Genomic DNA, 20,873 nt, shown 5'->3' on the forward strand with positions numbered 1-20,873 from the left:
CATGTTGCGAAGCATCATGGGAACAGGGAAACTGAGTCGAACCTTTTGGGTGCCCAGTTCGGCTGAAGTGGACAAACTGCACTTTAAGCTCTGTCCGAGTTGGAGAAGTCAAATTAACCAGAATAAATGGAATCTCCAGAGTGGGTTGTTTCAACAGCGTTCTCTGCAGTTACCTGCACGAGAGAATCCTTTAACTTCACATTGTAGATGTACTTTTGTCACTGGTGCTTCTTTAATTCTGGATGTCTAATGTATTTGCAGTAAAAGACAGATTTCTGAAAGACAGATTTCTGTTGAAATAAAAGACCATTCAAAGTCCATCATTGTATTAAAATACTTTTATAAAAGTTCAAAATCAACAGTGTATAATAACGCGTTAACTGCAAAGCATTTATTGATAACTCATTGACCACACCCTGGTGTTGGGCAGCTACGTGGATCATTTCTTATTTCATTCAACAGAAATACAAAACAACAATAACTGTAGTAGTAGTGTAAACTACACAGAAAAGCAATACAAAAGTAGCACACTTTACCAAAATTACACAAACGTTACCAGTGCAACTGTAAGCATGTCTGTCTGTGTCCAGTGTCACCTGATTCGATAATAGGCAGGCTAAAATATCAAAATTCCAAAATCAACATGGAGACTGAAGATGTTGTTGCAGAGCTCTGAACAGAAAATAAACACTAATTGTTTTTAGTTTTTAGCTTTTGGCCTACAAGTCAAACAGGGATCTACAAGACAGACAAACAGAGCTTCAGCTTTCAAAACAGGAAGTCCTGCAGAAAAATAAAAAAAAACATCCTCTGGCTTTGAGTAGTGGCTGTTAACTGCTCATAGAACCACAAACAAAGAGAAACAACATCTGAGACCAGCTTCCCTGGGATGCATTCATTTATCAGTTCATGCTTATATCACTTCAACATCCGCGCAGCCACCTGTGCATCCACCTGTACATATTGTTTGTTCTTTGGTACATTTACAGCATGTCATCCTCTCCTCCTCCGTACATGTCAGCCAGTTTCTTGAAGCGTGGCCCCCACTCATTGAGGCAGTCGTAGTCCTGGTCTCCGCTGCTCGACGAGTTCAGAGAGGAGAGGCTTCCTGCGTCGGAGCCACCGCCCTCATAGTCAAACACCAGCAGGGAGTCGTAGGGGGGCGCCGTTGGGTCGTTGTCAGCTGCCTTCAGGTTCTGAGGGAGGAGCAGAGGACAGATTCTAAGTGTGTGACACATATTTGACGGAAGTCTTTATCACTAGGAATTTTTTGGAAATGGAGCAAGAGGTTGTAAAGGATCTAATTTAAATGTCAGAATTAAATATGTTTGGAGAAGCTTTTGAATCTTTGACTCACATCATCGATGAAGTTGCCAATTTCCTCAGGGTTGGCAGGGCGAGGCCGGTACTGAGGAGCCGGCATGAAGTTTGGCACCACGTCGTTCCTGAATACCTCGGGCCGGTTGTCCAGACCACGGTGGAGAACACTCAGATCGTAGTCCTGACAGAAAACACGATAGGTTTGGTCTCATTACATAATCCACTGTCAGAACTAATCCACACTGCTCACTGTGTTGACTACAGCAGCAGGGCTGGGCAATGTAACTCTAATCAATGACAGATTTAATAAGGATATTATTTTGACAGATCTACATCTTCACATAAAATGTGAGGGAAGACTCAACTTGTTAATGTTTCATTAGAACTGACATGGAATCATAAATTTAAACTCCACTGATTTAGCATCGTACTCCTTTAACCCTTCAAACATCGAACTGACTACAGCACACGCATCTACACACATCTTTGTTCCACACATTCCTCTTCCCTGTCAAACCCTGCTGCCTACATTACCCATAATGCAACTCAGCCACTGACAGTTGGGCTCTGAGATTTAGGTGTGTTACGCTAGTAATGGCTAACATATCCTGTAAGTTGCAGCAGAGATGAGGTGGAGGTGGGGGCTACAGAGGTGTGTTCAGCTCTCTTCAATCTGACTCCATCCCCCAGGTGTGACCCCACATCTTAAAATTAAAGATTTAAAGTTTGTCACTGCTGCATTCACTTCCAGGTCATGACCTTCTCAGTCTAATAAATAAACCCTGGGTCCGCACGTACCTGGTCATCCTCGCCACCCCCTTCCTCGTCATAGTAGTAGATGTTGTCTCTGATGTCGTCGTCCTGCAGTAAAGGCTCCTTCTTCTCTCCTCTTCTCCGTCTAGCGAGCAGCAGCAGCAGCAGCACCAGCACTGAAAGAGAGTAGAGCTTCAGTCACCAAACACCTGAGACAATCAGAGCTCACCAGTTACTCCTGGAAAAGTCACTTTAAAGGAGATGCTGTATATTCCAGGACCAAGTTTGGATTATTGATGACGAACAGATGCTCCATTTCAAAAGCCTCACTCTTTAAAAGTGTGGTCTGTTAGTGGAGCTGTCAGTTTGTTGTACGACAATCACATGAGAAGCACATCAACCAATCCTGACACTGATGTTCACACTCACAGCGTCTCTTCCTCTGAACAGGTCCTGCAGACTGAGCAGTTGCAACTCAGGGTTTAAGTTGGCTTCATGACTTTTCTTTTCTTGAAAAACATAATTTTCATCTGCAGTCCCTGGGATGATCAACATGTACCGTATTTTCCGCACTATAGGGCACACTGGATTATAAGGCGCACTGTCAATGAATGGTCTATTTTCGAACTTTTTTCATATATAAAGCGCACCGGACTATAAGGCGCATTAAGCGAAACAAAACAGTCAGATAAGTCAAACACAATAACTCCCAACCTTGTTCAGTTGTAACACGTTAAAAAAAAAAACAAAAAAAAAACACAGTCTGATACCGCTAAATCAAACGTTAGCGTATTCACAATAACTCCTTATACACACACACTGTAATATTATGGTGAAGCACAGTATGTATTACTCCGCGACACTCCTGACTACGATAGCTGTAATGCTGCAAGCGATGTGGCTTTGTAGTTTACCAAAGTCGTACTAAAACATTTTGACAGAGCGCCGTGTACCACACAAAATCGCTTCGAGGTCAGTAAACACATCCATAATTAATCCATATATAAGGCGCTCCGGATTATAAGGCGCACTGTCGTTTTTTGGGAAAATTAAAGGCTTTTAAGTGCGCCTTACAGTCCGGAAAATACGGTAACTAAAAGTAAACGTCAGACTCACTGAGCAGCAGCAGGATGCCTCCCAGTATTCCCAGGATTGCAGGCAGGCCAGCGGCAGATGGAGATCGCACTATGCAGTTAACGTCCTTCCCAGTGCAGTCACACACTTTGGCCTGGATGGTGTTGTCCTGGTACAGGCCCTGGTTGTCTGAAACCCTCAGGATCACACTGTATTCTCCACTGGGCAGCTCAGTGACCAAGTTTAGGATGATGCCCGTTTCTGCAACAAAGAGGAAGAGAGGTTAGAATGTACTTCCTAACACCTGCGTGTCACCAGCACTCACAGTGAGGACACCTTTCATCACTTCCTGACTGCTCTGGCAATAATTATTCCTGACCTAAATATGCTGAAGTTCTGGAGCTAACTTTGTGTGGGACACAGATGTGTTCACTTCAAATGTCAATGTCTGAAACAGAATACCAGCTCCAGGCAGTCTGAGGAAGGCTGCAAGCACCTTCCTCTTTCATGATCCAGTCATATTCCTGACTTTCAAAACCTTTGAAACAATGACTGAGGTTCTCCTGGGCCTGGATGTTTGGTTAGATGACATTAGTTTGTGTTTGTGTCTTGGTCATGTGTTAACAGTGTACATACTGGAGTCATTCATCCTGGCAGTCCAGTTGTTCTTTGTCATGCCATCTAAAAAGACTCTGTACGGAGCAGCAAAGCCTGGACCATCCTTATCTGTCACCGTCAGCAGCTGAGGAGCCGGCTCCTTGTTACACACCTGAGGAAACATTGTCAGACTTATGTCACTGCACACCTATAGCATCCTCACTTTTGAGGTTCATTACACCCTGAAGACCAGCACAAAATCTAAGTTCTGCACCAGTGATTAAAACACAAGATGCCTGTGAAAGGACACACACCTTGAAGAACCGCTCCTCAATGCTGGGTGCATTGTCATTGACGTCTTCAAGCTGAATGATCAGAGTTCCAGTTCCTGTGGCTGGGATGTCATCTGGTGAGCGCGCACACGCACACACACACACACACACGAACAGTGAAAAGCAAAGAGTCATCAGTTAATCTGTACGTTTGGTTTAACACACTCTAGTTTTACATGAACACAACATTATCCAAGTGTCAAAAACACAACAATTAAAACCTCTCATGTTTCACTCGTGTGTTTTACCTACCGCTGTCATATGCACCAATGAGAGCTGTGTATCTGTTGCCCTTGACGAAATGGGACTCTCTGTCCATGAGGTTTCTCACTGTGATCAGACCTGTCTCTTTGGCCACGCTCAGCCAGCCGGCAGGGTCACTGATTATTTTATACCTGGACAATCACAGAAGGAAATCATGTCAATGCTGAGCAGACAAACTTATTCCACGGATCACCCAACCATTCATTCAAATACTCAGCCATTTAAACAATATTCAGTTTATGTTTATCATATAATGAACTTGGACATGGGGGCAATGAAAGCTGGACACATGTCAGATTTACTTTTGTTTGGCTGAATGTTCAGTTTTTTAATCACAAGTCATAATTAAAAAATCCTGAAAAAGTCTCTAATAGGTGTTCTTCCACCCAGACATCCCCCCTCCCTTTCATCAGAGTTTGACCTTACATGACTGTCTGTTTGCGTGCAGTATCTGGGTCAGAAGCGGTATACTGCACCACGTCACTGTTGATGGGAAGGTCCTCACGTTTTGACACAACCTTCTGTGGTGGATCAAAGACTGGAGGTTCATTCACATCCTGCACATTCACCACCACGGTGGTGGTGGCCGTGGGCAGCGGGGTAGCAAAAGGGACCTCATTCTCCACTGTAACCAACAGAGTGTGCTTGCTGTTCATCTCAAAGTCAAGACCCTGGTTAGATGAAAGAAGCATATTCATTCATCAAACAGGTTATTCAACCAATCAAAACCCTGATTCATTCTAAACCACTTCAATACTAATTAGTGACTGAAAAGTCATCCATGAAATAAAAGTCATTTCTTGACAGATACACTCACTGAGCACTTTATTAGGAACACCTGTACACCTCCTTAATCATGTCAGCCAATCACGTGGCGGCAATGTATAACTTCCTGCAGATCCAGGTGAGGAGCTTCAGTTCATATTCACAAACATCAGAAAGAGGACTGATGTGACTCAGTGACTGTCACATGACTGCTGGTGTCAGATGCAGGTTTCTGAAGCTGCTCATCTATATTTGTTTTTTCTCCAAACAGTCCAGTGAGCAGCAGCTCTGTGTTGATGAGAGATGTCAGAATAGAATGGACTGCTCTCGCCATCTTGGCAGTGCCTGACTCCCCCCCTAACTTCTGGCTAATCCAAAAATGGTCAAAGAGGTTGGGTGTGTGTGGAGCTAAGACTGTGGTGCATGTCAGTTTGTGGCGAGCATATGCTCACCCATCCGTCACTCAAAGAGGCCACTCCCTCAAATTCTCCATAATTTTAGTCCTCAATAAAATGTTAACAGTGAGTTCTATAAAATTCAGGCATACAGTTGTCATGAACGAGGAAATTAGCTCTAGAGACCAAAACAGTTCTTTTTACCAGGCTGTAAACATGTTTATTTCTGCTGTAAAGTTGGACATTTTAACATGGGAGTCTATGGAGACAGACTCACTGTTAGAGCCAGACTCTAGTGGTCATTAGAAGAACTCTAACTCTCTTCACGGTTGATGCTTCATGTTTCAGACCTGAGGTTGGCAGCATGAATGTGCAGCTGACAAATCTGCAGAAATGATGTGATGCAATCACATCAACACGGAACAGAGTCAGGGGAGAGTTTCAACATCTGGTGAAAAAGAACTGAGGCTGCTTGAGAGCAAAAGAGGAGCTAACCAGTGTTAATATTGTGTTCCTAATAAGGTTGTCAGTGAGTGTATCACTCAACCTTAATAATGTGGCTTATTTGAGAATGTCTGCTTTACTTCCTACCTTGACCGTTGTGATGATTCCTTCTTGTCTGTTAGTTCCTGTTGTCACGTTGAACAGTCCTCCAGGATCACCATCAACAATCTTGAACTTGGCGTTCCAGGCTGGGGAATGTGGCTCATCACCATCTGTTACTGACATTGTTATCACCACAGCGCCCACTTTATTTTCTGCTACTGTCGCCTCGTACTGTGAGAATGCAAGAGATGTGTTAAAGTGTGAGAGCAAAACAGGGTAAGTCAGGATTGAAAAAAGGCTTTTGGTGTTGCTTGCAAACTAACAAGTAAAAGAAGAAATCTATTTGGTCTGTTTCATCATGAAGTTTAGTTTTCCTGGACAGCTGTGGAATTCTTGGTTTAATATAATGAATTCCCTATATGCTCAAGTGTTTAAACCATACCTCTAACCTCAAATTGATCTTTTTAACATAAAACTTATCATTACATGAAACGTACTGCTAAAGACCCAAAGATTAATGCAAACTTTCAGGACCAAAACCAAGATACAATCCCACTTCAACTACAAAGTAAAATGAAAAGGATCAGTGTGTATTACTTGCACATTACCAACAGTGACTATATTCAGCTACATTCTCCAGCAAACCTTGTGAATATTCTCATTTGTCCAGGTCATAGTATCTCAAAGGAGTTTTAAATCGAAAGCAACTGGACTTGGTTATTTGTCTAGGAAGACGTTTCACCTCTCATCCAAGAGGCTTCATCAGTTCTTTCTCGCACCCGACCAGGCTGGGACTGGAAATAATGGCGTTAGCTAAAGTTAATGATGTGTGACCCTGTTAGGTTCCTTTTGAGTGTAAGCTAGTTGGCTACAGACAGTAACTGCTCTAATAAACATGTAATAAATACATTTGAATACATTTCTAGTCTCACGTATGTTGCACTTACAGATGTTTGAGTGAATTCTGGAGCATTGTCGTTGCTGTCTGTTACGGTGAGGATTACTTTGGAAGTTCCAGTCAACCCTTCTCCAAGCATGTCTGCTGCCTGTACCACCAGAGTGTACTTGGGGTATTTCTGTTGGAGGGGACATACAATGAGTTTGTCAAGCTGATAGTAGACTCATTATTTAAGGTGTTTATGTCCAAATATCTACAAACAAATGACCTTTTATTTTTGCGTTCCACCTCTGCTACACAATACCAAGTTAACACATATACTATTACACAGTTCTAATCTTATATAGACCACTTTGCGTTTGCAAAGTAAAGTGGACCAAAAGCCACCTTTTCAATCGTTCTTGGTGCAGTTATTTGCAATCATGAGCTTCGAGTTTGTGTGAAAGTTTTTACCCAACTGAACCAAATCAAATGAGAAAACACAGATCATTTAAACAGGTCAGAGTGAACGCACAGTAAGACAAAGAAGATGATTTAAAAACCTCACCTCTCTGTCTAGCCCACCAGCATTGACTCTGATGGCTCCAGTGACTGGGTTGATGACAAACAGGTAGTCAGTGGGCAACTGTGGATCCTGGCTTATGATACGGTAGCGGACATCTGAATTGTCAGTATTTGGCTGGTCAGCATCTGTGGCCTTAACCGTAATCACCTCAAAACCTGGACAAAAGGAATTCAGAAGTATAAATTAAGTTCATCTTAGCCCTAAGGTACCAAGTACACTTACAAACCAGATTATGCTCTAATATTTGTTAAGGCCAATCCAGGGCTGGCACAAAGGTCCAACAATAAAGCATCACTTGGGTTAAGTTCAAGCAGACCATCCTCCCAATCACCCCCCTTTAGGCTTTTTCCATCATTGCCCACATGGGCATTGAAGTCCCCCAGAATCCCCTGGTGGGGACCCTCCACAACGCCACCCACCAACACCAATATGGCCAGATAGTCCAAACTGTTGTTAGACAAATAACACAGTTCCCAGGATCACTGAGACACACAAATACCTTCACCACATTAAGGTGGCAATTCATGGAAGAATGTTGAATTTTGTGCTTGTATCATCTGATCTGCCTCCCCCAGGGTCGTCCCTTGTCGCCAATCCTGTTTGTGATTTTCATGGATAGGATTTCAAGGTACACCCGGGGGGAGGAGTGTGTCCGGTTGGGGGCCTCAGAATTCCCTTCCTGATATTAGCAGATATAGTGGTTCTGTAGGCCTCGTCAGTCTGGGACCTTCAGCATACAATTCAATTCAATTTTATTTGAATAGCGCCAAATCATAATATACATTATCTCAAGGCACTTTACAGGGTAAGGTCAAGACCTTACTTTCAATTTGTTACAGAGAAAAACCCAACAGTTCCCACAAAGAGCAAGCGCTTGGCGACAGGGGGGAGGAAAAACTCCCTTTTAACAGGAAGAAACCTCCAACAGAACCGGGCTCAGGGTGGGCTGCCGTCTGCCTCGACCGGTTGGGTTTAGGAGGAGATAAAAAAGGGGGGGAGGGGGGAGGAGAGAAGAGAAAAGAGAGGGAGAAAGACCAGGAACAGCTGTATAGGTAATGGTGTTATCAATAATGATGACAAACACAGGTGTGGTTTACAGCCAAGTGTGAAGTTGTTGGACTGAGGATCAGTGTCTCCAAATCTGAGCCTGTGGTACCATTTTTCATTGCTGGAAAATATAAGTATCTTTAATTTAAGTATCTTGGGTTCTTGTAGGATCAAGGGTAGGATGAAGTGGAAGATTGACAGGCAGATGGGTGCAGCATCAGAAATAATACATGTTGCACCAGACTGTTGTCATAAAGAGAGAGCTGAGACAGTGACTGAATGAATGAGATCATGTATACAAGCTGCTGAAATGAGTTTCCTCTGCAGGGTGTCTGGGCTCAGCCTTAGGCTATGTCTACACTACTCTTTTGCTACATTTTCACCTCCCGTCTATACTACTCTGGAGTTTTCAAGCCCCATACACGGAGCGTTTTGGAAATGCTGTTGGCCCCGTTTTTGTTTGAAAACTCTGGCTGTGTTGTAGTCTGGATGGGCAAAAACTGACCTTTGGAAACAATGACACAGACACACCTGGTTGCTCCCTGATTGGGTCTTATTAGCCTCCGCAGCTGTTATTCAGTAAGGTTCTGCATGATAACGTTACAACTAGCTTTGCTTTCCTTGTTCATAGTATTTTCTGCAACTACTCGGCTGAGTGCAACTGGGGTGGACAGTAGTAGAGCAGACAATCTGCTTCCTGTTTAAACCCATTTGCGCATGCCCAGTGTCCGTGAATGGTCACGTGCGGATGCATTTTCAGGTGTGTTAGTATGGATGCAGATCGTTTCTGATACGGAGCTCAAATGCTCGTCTGGATGGAGATTGTTTTCATTTCAAAACGATGTTTTAAAACAAAAACATAGTAGTGTGGATGTAGCCTTAGAGTTTGGGTGAGGAGCTCCAACATCCAGAGGGAGCTTGGAGTACAGCGACTGCTCTACATTGAAAGGAGCCCGTTGAGGTAGTCCAGGTTAGGATGCCTCCTAGGCACCTTCCACTGGAGGTCTTCCAGACACATCCAACAGGAAGGGAGCCTTGGGGTAGACCCGAAATACACTGGAGAGATCATATTTCTCATCTGGTCTGGGAATGCCTCGGGATTGAACCCAGATATGCAACAGACAATGGACGGATCGATGGGAGTCAAGTACAGAAGCTTCACAATGTACTCAGATCACTTCATTAAAGAGGTAATTTAGAAGATAAACCTGGGCTGTGCAGGGCCAAGAATATGTTTGTTTTCTTTTCAACCTAAGAATGCACCTGGTGATTGTGGTGTGGATGATTTGTCACTTCCACTGCAGCTCCTGGATTTTATCATATCAAAGTTCAGGACAGACATTAGCAGTTCTGCCCAGCTCTTTTCTCTGATTATCATGAAACATAATCAACACCAACCAACATGTTTTTCAGACTTCATAAACTGACTGTACCGTTTGGTGAGGCCTCAGGAACTTCTCCCAGGAAGGTGTCTTGAGTGAAAACAGGTTTGTTGTCATTCTGATCTATTACATTGACTACGATATCCATAGGCTCCTCAGCGTTTCCTGCTCCTTCTGCCACAGCATGAGCTTGAAACTGCACACAAGGGAGGACACACATTAGTATCATACATTAAAGAATAATTCATCAGCATGCTTTCATTCCATATCACTAAAACATGTGTGCAGGTCATGTGATGCACAGTCCAGCCACAGTCCACTTTGGAATTTTTTGAGGAGCAATAGTGTGATGTGTTTAATGGCCTCAGACCACCACTCTCTACAACACTGCCTCAGCTTCTGCCTCTTTCTGAAGAGGGACATTGTTGCAACCGCCTCCACCATTGTCATATTTTTATTGACTCTGAACTGTCCTCTAGTGGATATGTTGCTTAACATCCATGCTAATGTGAATGATGCATGGAAATATGTGGGCACTTATGTTTACATAGTCTGAAATGGATGGATCCATTTTCGTATGTAAAAGAAGCATAAATGAGCCCTTAGACTAACCGTTGGGTTCTTGGTCTCCTTCCTGACTATGACCTCTTTCCTGGTTACTCAGTTTAGTTAGGATTACCCTAACCCAACTCTAACTCCTCAGAAAGACAGCTCCTTGGACTTTGTGGTTTTTGTCCTGACATGCAGTGTGAATTGTGGGATCCTTATATACACACACACACACACACAGGTGTGTGTCTTTGTAAACTATGTCCACTTAATTTAACTTTCCACCGGTGGACTCCAATTAAGTTCTATACATCTGCATCACAATGAAGTGTGCAAAAGTGTGCAAAAAGTGAAGGGGTCTGATACTTTCTGAAGCAACAGTAGATTTATGCTTGTAAGTAAGACAGTGGTAATTCATTGTAGTTTTACATTTACCTCAGCATGAAATTACTTGTGAGGGGAAACAGGACTAAATGTTCTCAGGTGGGTTTTCCTATGACTCCCTGTCTGATCCTGAAAAATTGACAAAAAGTGAATAAAAGTGATAGAGGGAGTTCTTACCATGTACCTGGCCACCTCCTCTCTGTCCAGTGGCTGTGTGACATACAGAATACCAGTGTCTCTGTCCATGGTGAAAAGGCCAGCAGGAGGCTGATCAGCTCCTGGACCAGTGATGCTGTAATAGATCTTCTTCATTTTATCTTCATTAGAGCGGATCTGGACGAAACACACCAGGTCTGAGTTATAGAAGGCACAGAAACGAAGCCTGGCCTGATTACAATATTCTACATCCTGTTATTAGATCCAGTCAATTATATTGTGATCTCTGGACAACAGTGTTGTTTCATCACATCAGCCTGAGCACCTGAGAACAACCTTATGATTTTTCCTGATAACAGAAATCTTCAACCATTGTTCCAAGTTATCAACTTTGTTGTCCTGAGAAACAAGGTCATTGACTTTTGAACTCAAGTTCAAGTGTCTCAGGTTAATGAATAATTGTGACTATGGCTTTACTTAGGAGAAGTGATGGTTTCCACCATGACCGCAGTGGAAACCAACATGGAGACATCCTTTGCAGAAGAAAATATTCATAATGCAGTTCATTATCAACTAGTCAGTCACAGGGGCTGTAAGTTCTTACTTGAGACACTTTAAGGGGATAGGGTCCTCTGTCATTTTCAACAACAGTGAGGTCAGGAATAACCCAGTCTCTCTTCCTCCTCCTCAGGCCATCACCAGACTTGGGGAAATGCAGAACGGGAACTTGTGGGTCGGCTGCTCCCTAGGAAAACATGCACACATTTAGTCAATAAGGGGCTGAACAGTACAACACCCATAGAAACAGACCAACTGTAAGGAAATGCTCTAATGTTATCGTGGACATCAACATTATCTTCAAATGCTTCATCAGATGATCATGACCCTGTCCAGAGACATTTCTCCATCCTCTGCAGAGACAGGAGAACTCAACCACTCTGACCCACATATATAAAACTGAAGGCTGTTTCTCACAAGGTCCATATTGTTCAAAGCCCTGGATGTACGAAGGGCCTGCAAACAACATTTTCCATTAAATGTATTATCAGGGTTCAAGACCCTAAGGCCAGAATCCTTTTGTTTGTGTTTTTATTATTTGAAATGAGCTAGAAACATGAAACTTTGCCCCAATAACTAGAACTGATGTGCAAATGCTTCCCATGAAACATGAGCAAGATTGGCCAGATGGTGGCCATAACTCATAAAAGACTTGTCCCATCATCATAAAACTTTGTGGATATTTTCAGTCTGTGTTCGGAAATACGTTGACCAAATCATTTTAAACCCAACTCACAGGGTCGTCACCAATTCTAAAACATGTGTAGCTCTAAATCTGGTGGACAGAATCTCAATTCGCTGTGAACTGGAAAAAAATACAGACGTGACAATTGGTAACATGACTGGAATCACATGTCATAGGAAGCAGTAGCACATAATTTCCAATCAGCCTAATGGTGGTGCAATCATAAACAATCAAAAAGTCAAAATTTGAACGGTTACTGGTGTCACTCCTTTAAAACAGAATTCATCAAGCTGACTTTGCGAAGCCAGAAACCTGCTCATTGCTGCTTGCAGCTGTATTTTTCAAATTGTTTTCTTTCTTCAAGCTCTATTAGCAGTGTCTTTAATCATACCTCTGTGTTATTAGCAGAGTCCACTTCAGCGAGGTGGTGCTGATGGTTGTGTCTGTGGTCTCCATGGTGATGCTCAACATTTTGGTGGTGGGCCCCATGGCTGTCCCCATTGCTGTCCCCATGGCGGTGCCCATGGCGGTGCCCATGGTGGAGTACCCTGACTGGAACAGTCATTTTGCGACCTTGCGAGTCCCAGGAGTGGATGAAGAAGTCCTGGTGTCCTTCATGAAGAACTACCTGTCTGTTTACCTGGAGGGAAAAAAAGTGAAGGTTGAAATAGTCACAGCTACTTCAGCCTACAGCCTACAGCACCTTAACCCATGTTGCTTAAATCTGCAACATTTCAGATGGGTTAAGGTGCTGTAGGAAAATAAAGACTTAGAAAAGACTAGAGAACATGCAGGGGTATCTAATAGAGGAGGATCCTGGAAATTAACATGTGTTTTATTTACTATAATGATAACTGATAGTCCCCATACTTCAACTGTCTAAGAGTCCAAGTTGTGTTGTTACTGCAGATTTAGCTAAAACCCTCTAAAATTGTGTTTCAGTCTGATTGTTTTCCCACAGAGAAAGCCAGGACTTAAACATGCACAATTTACATTTTTATCAGAAAAAAATCCTCCTCCTCCTCCTCCTCCTCTTTTATTTCCCAAACATACTCATTACTTCCAACTCTTTTAGGTGTAAAATGATGTGAGGATTTTGGGGAGGTAGGCGTTTTGGAGTCAAGCCTGTTAAAGTGTACTCACCGACAATATGCCATCTGTCTGTAAAGTAAAACGGCTGTCATCACTTCTGAAAAGAAATCTTGTGCGGTCCGTGCAGTCAGTGAAGCCCACTGAGATTGGACAGAACAAACAGTTATCCATTACAAATGCAGCACATGCACAGAAAACACAGAAACCATTGGCAAGTCTGCACTCTAGATAAAAAAAAAAAAAAAAAAATAAATAAATAAATAAACTAACGAGCTGACATCAGCACGTCATGGTCGTCTGTTCAGAGCTGACGCACAACTGAGCTTGTGTCTCACACATTTCCCTCATGTTTGATACAGACATCTGATGTAAATGTAACATTACTGTAAAGAATAAGGAAATGTTAAAGTTTAATGCAACACAAGTCTGTTAATGTGTTGTGACTCACAGCTGAGAAGATCAATCACTGTGCTCCACTCATTTAAAGTGCTACTGCTTTCTATTCTCGTTATGTTTTCTACTAAGCTTTTATCAAGAGGTTTTGTACCATATAATGGTCTGAACTACACACAGATTATGAATTATAACCAAGCCAATCAAGTATGAAATTACAAGTGGTCTCAAACAGCTTGATAAAAGAAAAGGGCAAAGAATTCAGCATACTAACATTAACATGTATTCTTTAAACCTCTAAACACAAGGTACAGCATGAGTTCCACTGGGGCTGCAATGGTTACAGCTAGGGCTGAACAATATGCACAAAACCACCACAAAGGCATGTTCGCTCAGGTCTGGAGAATATGATTCACAGACCGGGGTGTCTCTGTAGCAGCACAATGCTTCATTTATGTCCTGCTGTGGCACATTTTACCTGCATCAAAAACACACAACTCCTGTGATTTGAATATTGACCTTGGCCTCATTGAGACTTTGATCATATTTCAGTTCTAGTTAGAGCATTACTACCAGAGCACAACTATGACACCTGCTGCAAGGACAAGCTCATTACCATCATCACCGCCTGCACTCTAACCTCGACCAAGTGCCCCGTAATGTCTGTCAACAGCAACATCAATGCTTTTTTCATCCACTCCACTTGGCACTGCAGTTTTGGTAATTTATTCAATTGATGAAACATATCCCTTGACTTTTTGATGAAAGCCTTCCACTAGGCTTCGGTTGCATCACGATATGAAGATATACCATGATATTAAGACTTACTTTAAAGTATGACTTTCAATACCGTCAAAAACATATGCTCCTCCTTTTAAACTGGCACAGAGACGCTTTACTATTGTGTTGTGTTGCAGTGCACGACACACGCCACCAGAGGTCAGTCAAGATAGAGGGGACTGGAGGAACCTAGCAGGCAGCTGAGAGCACTGGTGTGGACTCAGGAGTGATGATACAGGTGAGCTAGGTAACACAGAAGAAGCTGCAAGCACTCAACACACACGATAATGTGGTGAAGGCAGGAAACCAAACATTCGTAAATACAGTTGTGCTGAACAAACATTCAGCTCAAAGGGAAAACAGTCACCCCACATTACTGCCCTCTAAGGGCAGACACACCTTTTGGGTCATACTCGTGTAATATTTCATTTGTATATGCATATTTGTCTATCTTGTTCAGCCAAAACTCACACATGACTACCTTGAAAAAAAAAGAACAAAACAAGTTAGTTTGTGTGTGTTTCATTAGCCATTCTTATTTCATGCGAATAGCAATGAATGACATTGTGCAATAAAGTTATGTGAAACACAGAAATTTCAAGTTTTTCTGTATTGATGGGAAAGAAAATTTTAAAATAAATTGGATTTATTACACATGGGACAAAGAAAACAACAAATCCCCCCCCCACTCAGTCACACAAAGAACAGTGAAGTAATCTTAGTCCACTGTGACTGCTGTTTCAGTCTAGCTCACATCAATGTTTTTCCAGTTTTTCTAGTACAAGGTAGAGCTCAACTAATGTTGCACAATTTTAAGCTGCAAACAGCAAAATGGAAACTGGTTCACAACAACTTAAACTTGTGTTAAACAGACAAGCAAAGCCACCACAATCAGTATAGTTACTGACGAACATAAAAACAGTGGAAAACTTTCATGATCTGACAGATGATAGTTACAGTGCAGTGACAGAACAGAGGGTATGTAAAAACCTTACAGTAAACTGACACAAAAATAAACATCAAGTGCTCCTTTTCTTTGTATATTTGACACGGCTTGAAGAGCCAGATCTGCAAAACAGGCTCAGGGACATTGTTTAGCCCTGCAGATAAGAGCATTACATGAGGTGCAGCGAGTGCAAGCTGAGACGTGAGATTGTTTGGGCTTCAGCTGTAGAAGGCCATCAGAGCCAGAGCAGCACTTTACAGAGGTTCAGGAATTTCATCTGTGGCTATGATTTGGGTCTAGACACATCCATAGCTAAAATGTTCTTCCTAGATTGTACAGACTAAAAATAATCTGTGCATTATGCTGACTGTTGGAAAACAACAGTTTCACTCAGCTCTGTGTGCATTAGACAATGAGTGAGAACAACTTCCTGGATTGTTCTTACCTTTGCCCAGTCTCATGCCCTTCCTCAGGATCTTCCTGTCCACTTTGAAAATCAACATGTCTGACTCAAACCCAGGTACACATGTTGGCTCCTCAGCAGCAGCTGAAGCTGAGGCCTAGGAGAGCAACAACAGCATTTCAATCCAACAGAATCCAGATGTATGGAAAACATGTAATCCGTAGGTCACTAAAGACGGTGTCAGATTCTATTGCAGAAACACGAAACGACATTTCATATCACAATTTGTGCGATTGTTATGGTTGTTGCAACTGTTATGAGGTAGACAAACTGAAAAACCCACAAAATGCCTCATAAGGCTGGACTCGGTTTGTTTCTTGAATAATCTATTAGTTTAACCTATGAGATGTCAAAGCACTGGCCCAACATACACCTGGGTTGTTGGCCCGAGTCTGGCCCATATATTTATATGTCTGGACAGACTCTGGCTGTAATAATCCGGTATTGACCGACAGCCAGAAGATTTTCTGTGTGTGCGCCAGAACTGGACCAGATGTGAAATAGCATCTGACAATCATGCTGTGTGTGTGTGGGCGAGATTCGGGCCGTGGAAACGGGTGCATACTGGGCCAGAAGAATACCAGCATGTGGCCCAAGTATGGGCCGGTATTTTTGCTCTCTGGAACGAGCATATTTAGCATTTTTCCCTTGATAAATGAACAATAGATTATCAACCTTGTTTACTGCTCTCTAACTCCATCAATCATTAACTCCTACACCTATAATTCTCCATGAACGCAGCGATCAAACACTAATACACATATTCATGTGTTTAAGAAACTGCATTAACACATAAGTGGAACAGCTTCATGTGAATAAATTGTGTGCGATCAAACTGAAACGTGTTGGACTGAAATTTAACCTGCTGATGACGACATCAACGAAACAGGGCGAGGCCCGCGAACATCCACCGACTCCGACTCCTGAAAATGGCGATTTAAAGCTGACTTTGCGTTGGGGTTTGACACGTTTACAAAACTTGGTAATTTAGTTAACTTCTCGTCAAACTCTACATTCACGTAGCAGCGCTTGTTAAAACACTATTTCACCGTAGACTACCGCCGCCTCTGAGCCCCGGTGCGAAGCCGCGGCAGGTAGAGGGAGGCTAATGAAACTAACCAAGTAAAAAAGCGACTGGTGCGTCAGCTTGATGCCGAAATTATCCTCCAATTTAAAGAAAAAAACGCATACAGCTCTCAATCTGGCGTAAATAAGTAAGACAAAGAACAAATCAAAGTAAACATTAACTACCAGCGTGTTTTCCAAGTTAAACACGACGAAATTGGGGGAGACGTCGTTTGTAAAGTCACGACAGCAGGAAATCTCACCTGAAAAGCGGCGATTAAAATAGCCACTGCCGCGAACCAAGCGGTCCCCATCTGTGTGAATCCTCTGTCAGTGTCCCTCTCCGTCAAAGTTTGAAAACTGTAATCCTCCGGGAATCGTCGGCCTCCTTTGTCCTGTGTCCTGGAGGTAGTTTCGGTGACTGGATGGCTTCAGCTGGACGAGTGGCTTCAGGTACTTCCAGGGGGTGACGTCAGCCTACAGGTGCGCGGGTTCCGTGTTCCTGATATGGTCATACAGGCTGAACACACCTGCAGAGACAGATTCCAGTAGCCTCTGTTATTTCCTGTTGATAAAGATATTCAGCAGATAAAGGTCAATACGCTGCCGGTTCTTCTTCACTGACAGCGAGCTGTGTCCAAGCTTAGTCAGCTGCATCTACCACTTTCTGTCTCATTTCCTCTTACTGACAACCACCGATCAACCCCCAACCAACTCTGTCTCTGTCTCTCTGTCTGTCTCTCTCTCTCAAACACGCACGTAGACATACACACACACACACACACACACACACACACCACACACACCATACTGGAACTGTCTGCAAACAAACTGCCAACAGTTTTTGCTTAAATATTGACAACACTTATTTATCTGTTTGGTGATGTAATTATCTGATTTGAATGACAACAAAACATATGTTTCTAGATGAGGACTGCTGATGGGAACTATTTTTCATTTGTAAAGTTGTTTGTGTGAAACCAAGCTAAAAGTGTTTGTTAAGTCATTAGTGTAAAACCAGCCTGAAAACCGGACGGTAGCTCTCTAAAATCCAGCGGAAGTTTCAGGTTCCACATTTTCATACAGCTAAAAGATCTATATATATCAGCACGGTGAGGCAGACAGATTCAGGATGTCATGCAACACAGATTTTAAGCACAATCTGATGTCTCACTGTATTTACACAGGACACAGTTTAGTCACTGCTCGGCACCATGACACTCCCTACAAGGGTGACACACAAAAAAAAGGAAACAGTTGTCAGGATACGCTTGTGCAGCCGATACAGAGATGCTTCCTTTTTTAACCTCTTTATTCAATGTGTCATTTTATATATCACAGACTAATAGTACACACAGTCTTATAAACCATTTTCTTAAAATGCTCAGACATCAATAATTAAACCCAAAGACATGAGCACTTCCTTCATCCATCCATCCATCCCCTTTCCCTTGATTGTCTGGACATCAGCTGACTGAAAGATGAGGAGGTTAATAGCCTGGACTATGACCTGATTTGCAGTCAGAGTTTCTAAGTGACTCCTGACTGCCAAGAAACTTCCATGAGCCCTGTAACACACAAAGTCATAGGCAGGTTGATGATGTGGCTTGATTTTATTTATTACTATTAATTTACATTTCTCAAAATAATTTAACTGGCTTTTTGAGACCCTGAACTAAAATGTACGAACTGAAAATGAAAAAGTAAAATATTGTGTAATAATCTCACTTGATGCTGCCATTGTTTCAGTTTTATTGCAGTAAAATGTATGGCTTTTTGACTGCAGCTGGGTAGGAGAGGTGAGGCTTTAATGGTTGTGTCTTTGATTTTTACTACCACTACACCAGATACCGCTCAACATGAAAAACATGCAATGTTAACATTGGCTTTACAGAAAGTTAAGAGGAATGTGCTTTAAATTTGCATTCATGTGCTTAAAACTCCATATATTCAAACTGTATATTTATATCTTTGTTTTTTCATCTTTAGAAATGTAATGAGCATTTTTGGAGCATAATTAACACCCACAATTAAGTTTGACCAAACCCTTCATCACAGAAATATTGTAATAAAGAAATTCTTTTTGAATAAATGAACAATTATCATAACTCCATTTTAAATTAAATATTTTCATAGTTTTTCTGTTAGAATTTAATACTCCTTTATTTAAACTGAAGACGAATTTGTTAAACATTGAGTTGGATAAAATGACATTTGTTCCACCTCCTTGACAAAGTGAAGTAAGCCTGACCAACTGACTTGTGACTGGACCAGTTGTTAAGTGTGACAATAGCGTCGTCCCAAACAGCTCAGGATGGAGGACGTGGCCCACGAGGGAAGGTCCTTCAGAGAACCTAAAGGCGCCTGCTGTGATGGACAAAAACAAACAGAATGTGCTCAGCCTGTTTGTAGCATGACCAGCTAACATCTGTGAACAAGCTAAGAGACAGCTCCAAATACTGTCAGTGTCAAATGAATAAGCAGTAGAAACAGTATATAAATACTCAGCAGGTAAGTGTTTTGTAGGAAGCATTAGTGCATTGAAGGTGTAAACATATTCAAACTGTTTCAGTTAGATTCATTGTGTCTGTCTCTCGCGACAATGCTAGCTAGAAATGACCTGTTACTCACTAGCTGTGCACTCAAATTTATGATGCTGATATAATGTTAACTTGGTTAACTGTTCTTGTAGCAGGAAATTCTTGCTAACAAGTCCTTGTTAATGTTTGCTAACTTTAACTAATCTTAGCTCACTCAACTGCAAACAATTAACAGCGCTTCTTTAAATGTTAGTAAATTACTTATGATGGAGGAAAGCAAATAAAACACAGAATCTAAGTTTACTTACCATGAGTTAACATTAGTATTCATTTGAGGAGCAGGAAAATTAGCTGCTGTGACTGTAGTGTTTTTATCCCTGAAGTTCTGTACAATAATCACAGGCAAATGTTCATATTTATTCACAGGGTGCAAAATGATTAACATAAAACATGATATATGTATGAGTTTTAATATTCTGTTTAGCCCCATGTTGTTTAAAGGACTGAGACTGTCTTTCACTATAAAGGTCATTATATTTAACAAATTTGGAGTGATCATTGTAGTGTGGTTCTGAGAATGTTAGTTCAACGCTCAGTGATGTGTTGAGGTTAACACTGTAATGTCAGCTAATAATGTCAGCATGTGGCTGAATTATCTTGAATGTGATTTGTGACTTTTTGACTGCATTATAAAGATTCTGAATAAAAATGAGAAAATAAATAAAAATGTCTCTGCCTCTCGGGTCGAAGCCACAGACTGTTCATAAACCTGGACGTAGACTCCAGGTCTGAAAAGTGAAGCCAATGCTGAGGAGCCTTGAAGCTGCATTCTATCTAATGAGCATCAGGGGGCGACTCCACTGGTTGTAAAAAGAAGTCCGATTGTATTGAAGTCTATGGGAAAATGTCTCGACTTCTCATTGACTTATTACCTCACTAAACGTTTTCCTAATGAGTTTATGGTCTCAGTCTCTAGTTTCAAGTCTTCCTCAATACAACATGATGTTCATTTTTTAAATTATGGTCAATTTAGAGGAAAATAGACCACAAAGCAGGGGATGCATTAGGGCGGGGCTACTGTGTGATTGACAGACTGTACCTGACAATCAGAATAGAGTACAGAGCTGGTCAAATCCACCCCGTTTCCTCCTCAGCTCTACCTTCTCCTCCAAATATGGTTTCTTCTGGTTTCAGAAAACTTGATGCTTCAAAATGGCGGTTCACAAATCAATGGGTGACGTCATGGTGGGTTGACACTTGGTCGGAGCACAAACTTGTGCTCAAGGTGTCTCCTTACCTTGTTTCTCTTAATGGAGGTATTTTG

The 20,873-nt window shown here is 42.0% G+C and overlaps 1 protein-coding gene and 1 long non-coding RNA gene across 2 annotated transcripts; both read right to left on the reverse strand.

Moving 5' to 3' along the window:
• Positions 1–323: 323 nt before the first annotated feature.
• LOC139623373 (B-cadherin-like) lies at positions 324–17,658 on the reverse strand. The gene is made up of 18 exons (XM_071481582.1): positions 17,273–17,658; positions 15,927–16,041; positions 13,414–13,502; positions 12,662–12,910; positions 11,632–11,772; positions 11,049–11,204; positions 9,990–10,134; positions 7,492–7,664; positions 6,994–7,122; positions 6,092–6,277; positions 4,767–5,011; positions 4,329–4,471; positions 4,059–4,150; positions 3,784–3,916; positions 3,190–3,408; positions 2,119–2,249; positions 1,358–1,501; positions 324–1,196 (listed from the first exon to the last, which is right to left on the reverse strand). Exons 1-18 carry the CDS (start codon positions 17,321–17,323, stop codon positions 984–986), a joined length of 2,754 nt encoding a protein of 917 aa, XP_071337683.1. The 5' UTR covers positions 17,324–17,658; the 3' UTR covers positions 324–983.
• A 796-nt stretch (positions 17,659–18,454) lies between these two features.
• On the reverse strand, positions 18,455–19,968 carry LOC139623374 (uncharacterized). Its single transcript, XR_011691490.1, has 3 exons — positions 19,858–19,968; positions 19,269–19,376; positions 18,455–18,577 (listed from the first exon to the last, which is right to left on the reverse strand). It is a non-coding gene; the product is annotated as an uncharacterized lncRNA (long non-coding RNA).
• Positions 19,969–20,873: the final 905 nt, after the last annotated feature.

The sequence above is a fragment of the Trachinotus anak genome, unplaced genomic scaffold, assembly GCF_046630095.1.
Source record: "Trachinotus anak isolate AG129_WGS33_773 ecotype Australia unplaced genomic scaffold, CSIRO_AGI_Tana_v1 ptg000007l, whole genome shotgun sequence".
Taxonomy (NCBI): Eukaryota; Metazoa; Chordata; class Actinopteri; order Carangiformes; family Carangidae; genus Trachinotus; species Trachinotus anak.

What these genes read in the sequence shown, in the direction of transcription:
- LOC139623373 (XM_071481582.1), bottom strand. Translation starts at nt 17,323, where the DNA reads ATGGGGACCGCTTGGTTCGCGGCAGTGGCTATTTTAATCGCCGCTTTT. An exon ending in GGGCATGAGACTGGGCAAAG is followed by an intron (nt 13,503 to 15,926) that starts GTAAGAACAATC and finishes GTCCAATCTCAG; the next exon opens with TGGGCTTCACTGACTGCACG. An exon ending in GAATCATCACAACGGTCAAG is followed by an intron (nt 5,012 to 6,091) that starts GTAGGAAGTAAA and finishes TCATCTAACCAG; the next exon opens with GGTCTTGACTTTGAGATGAA.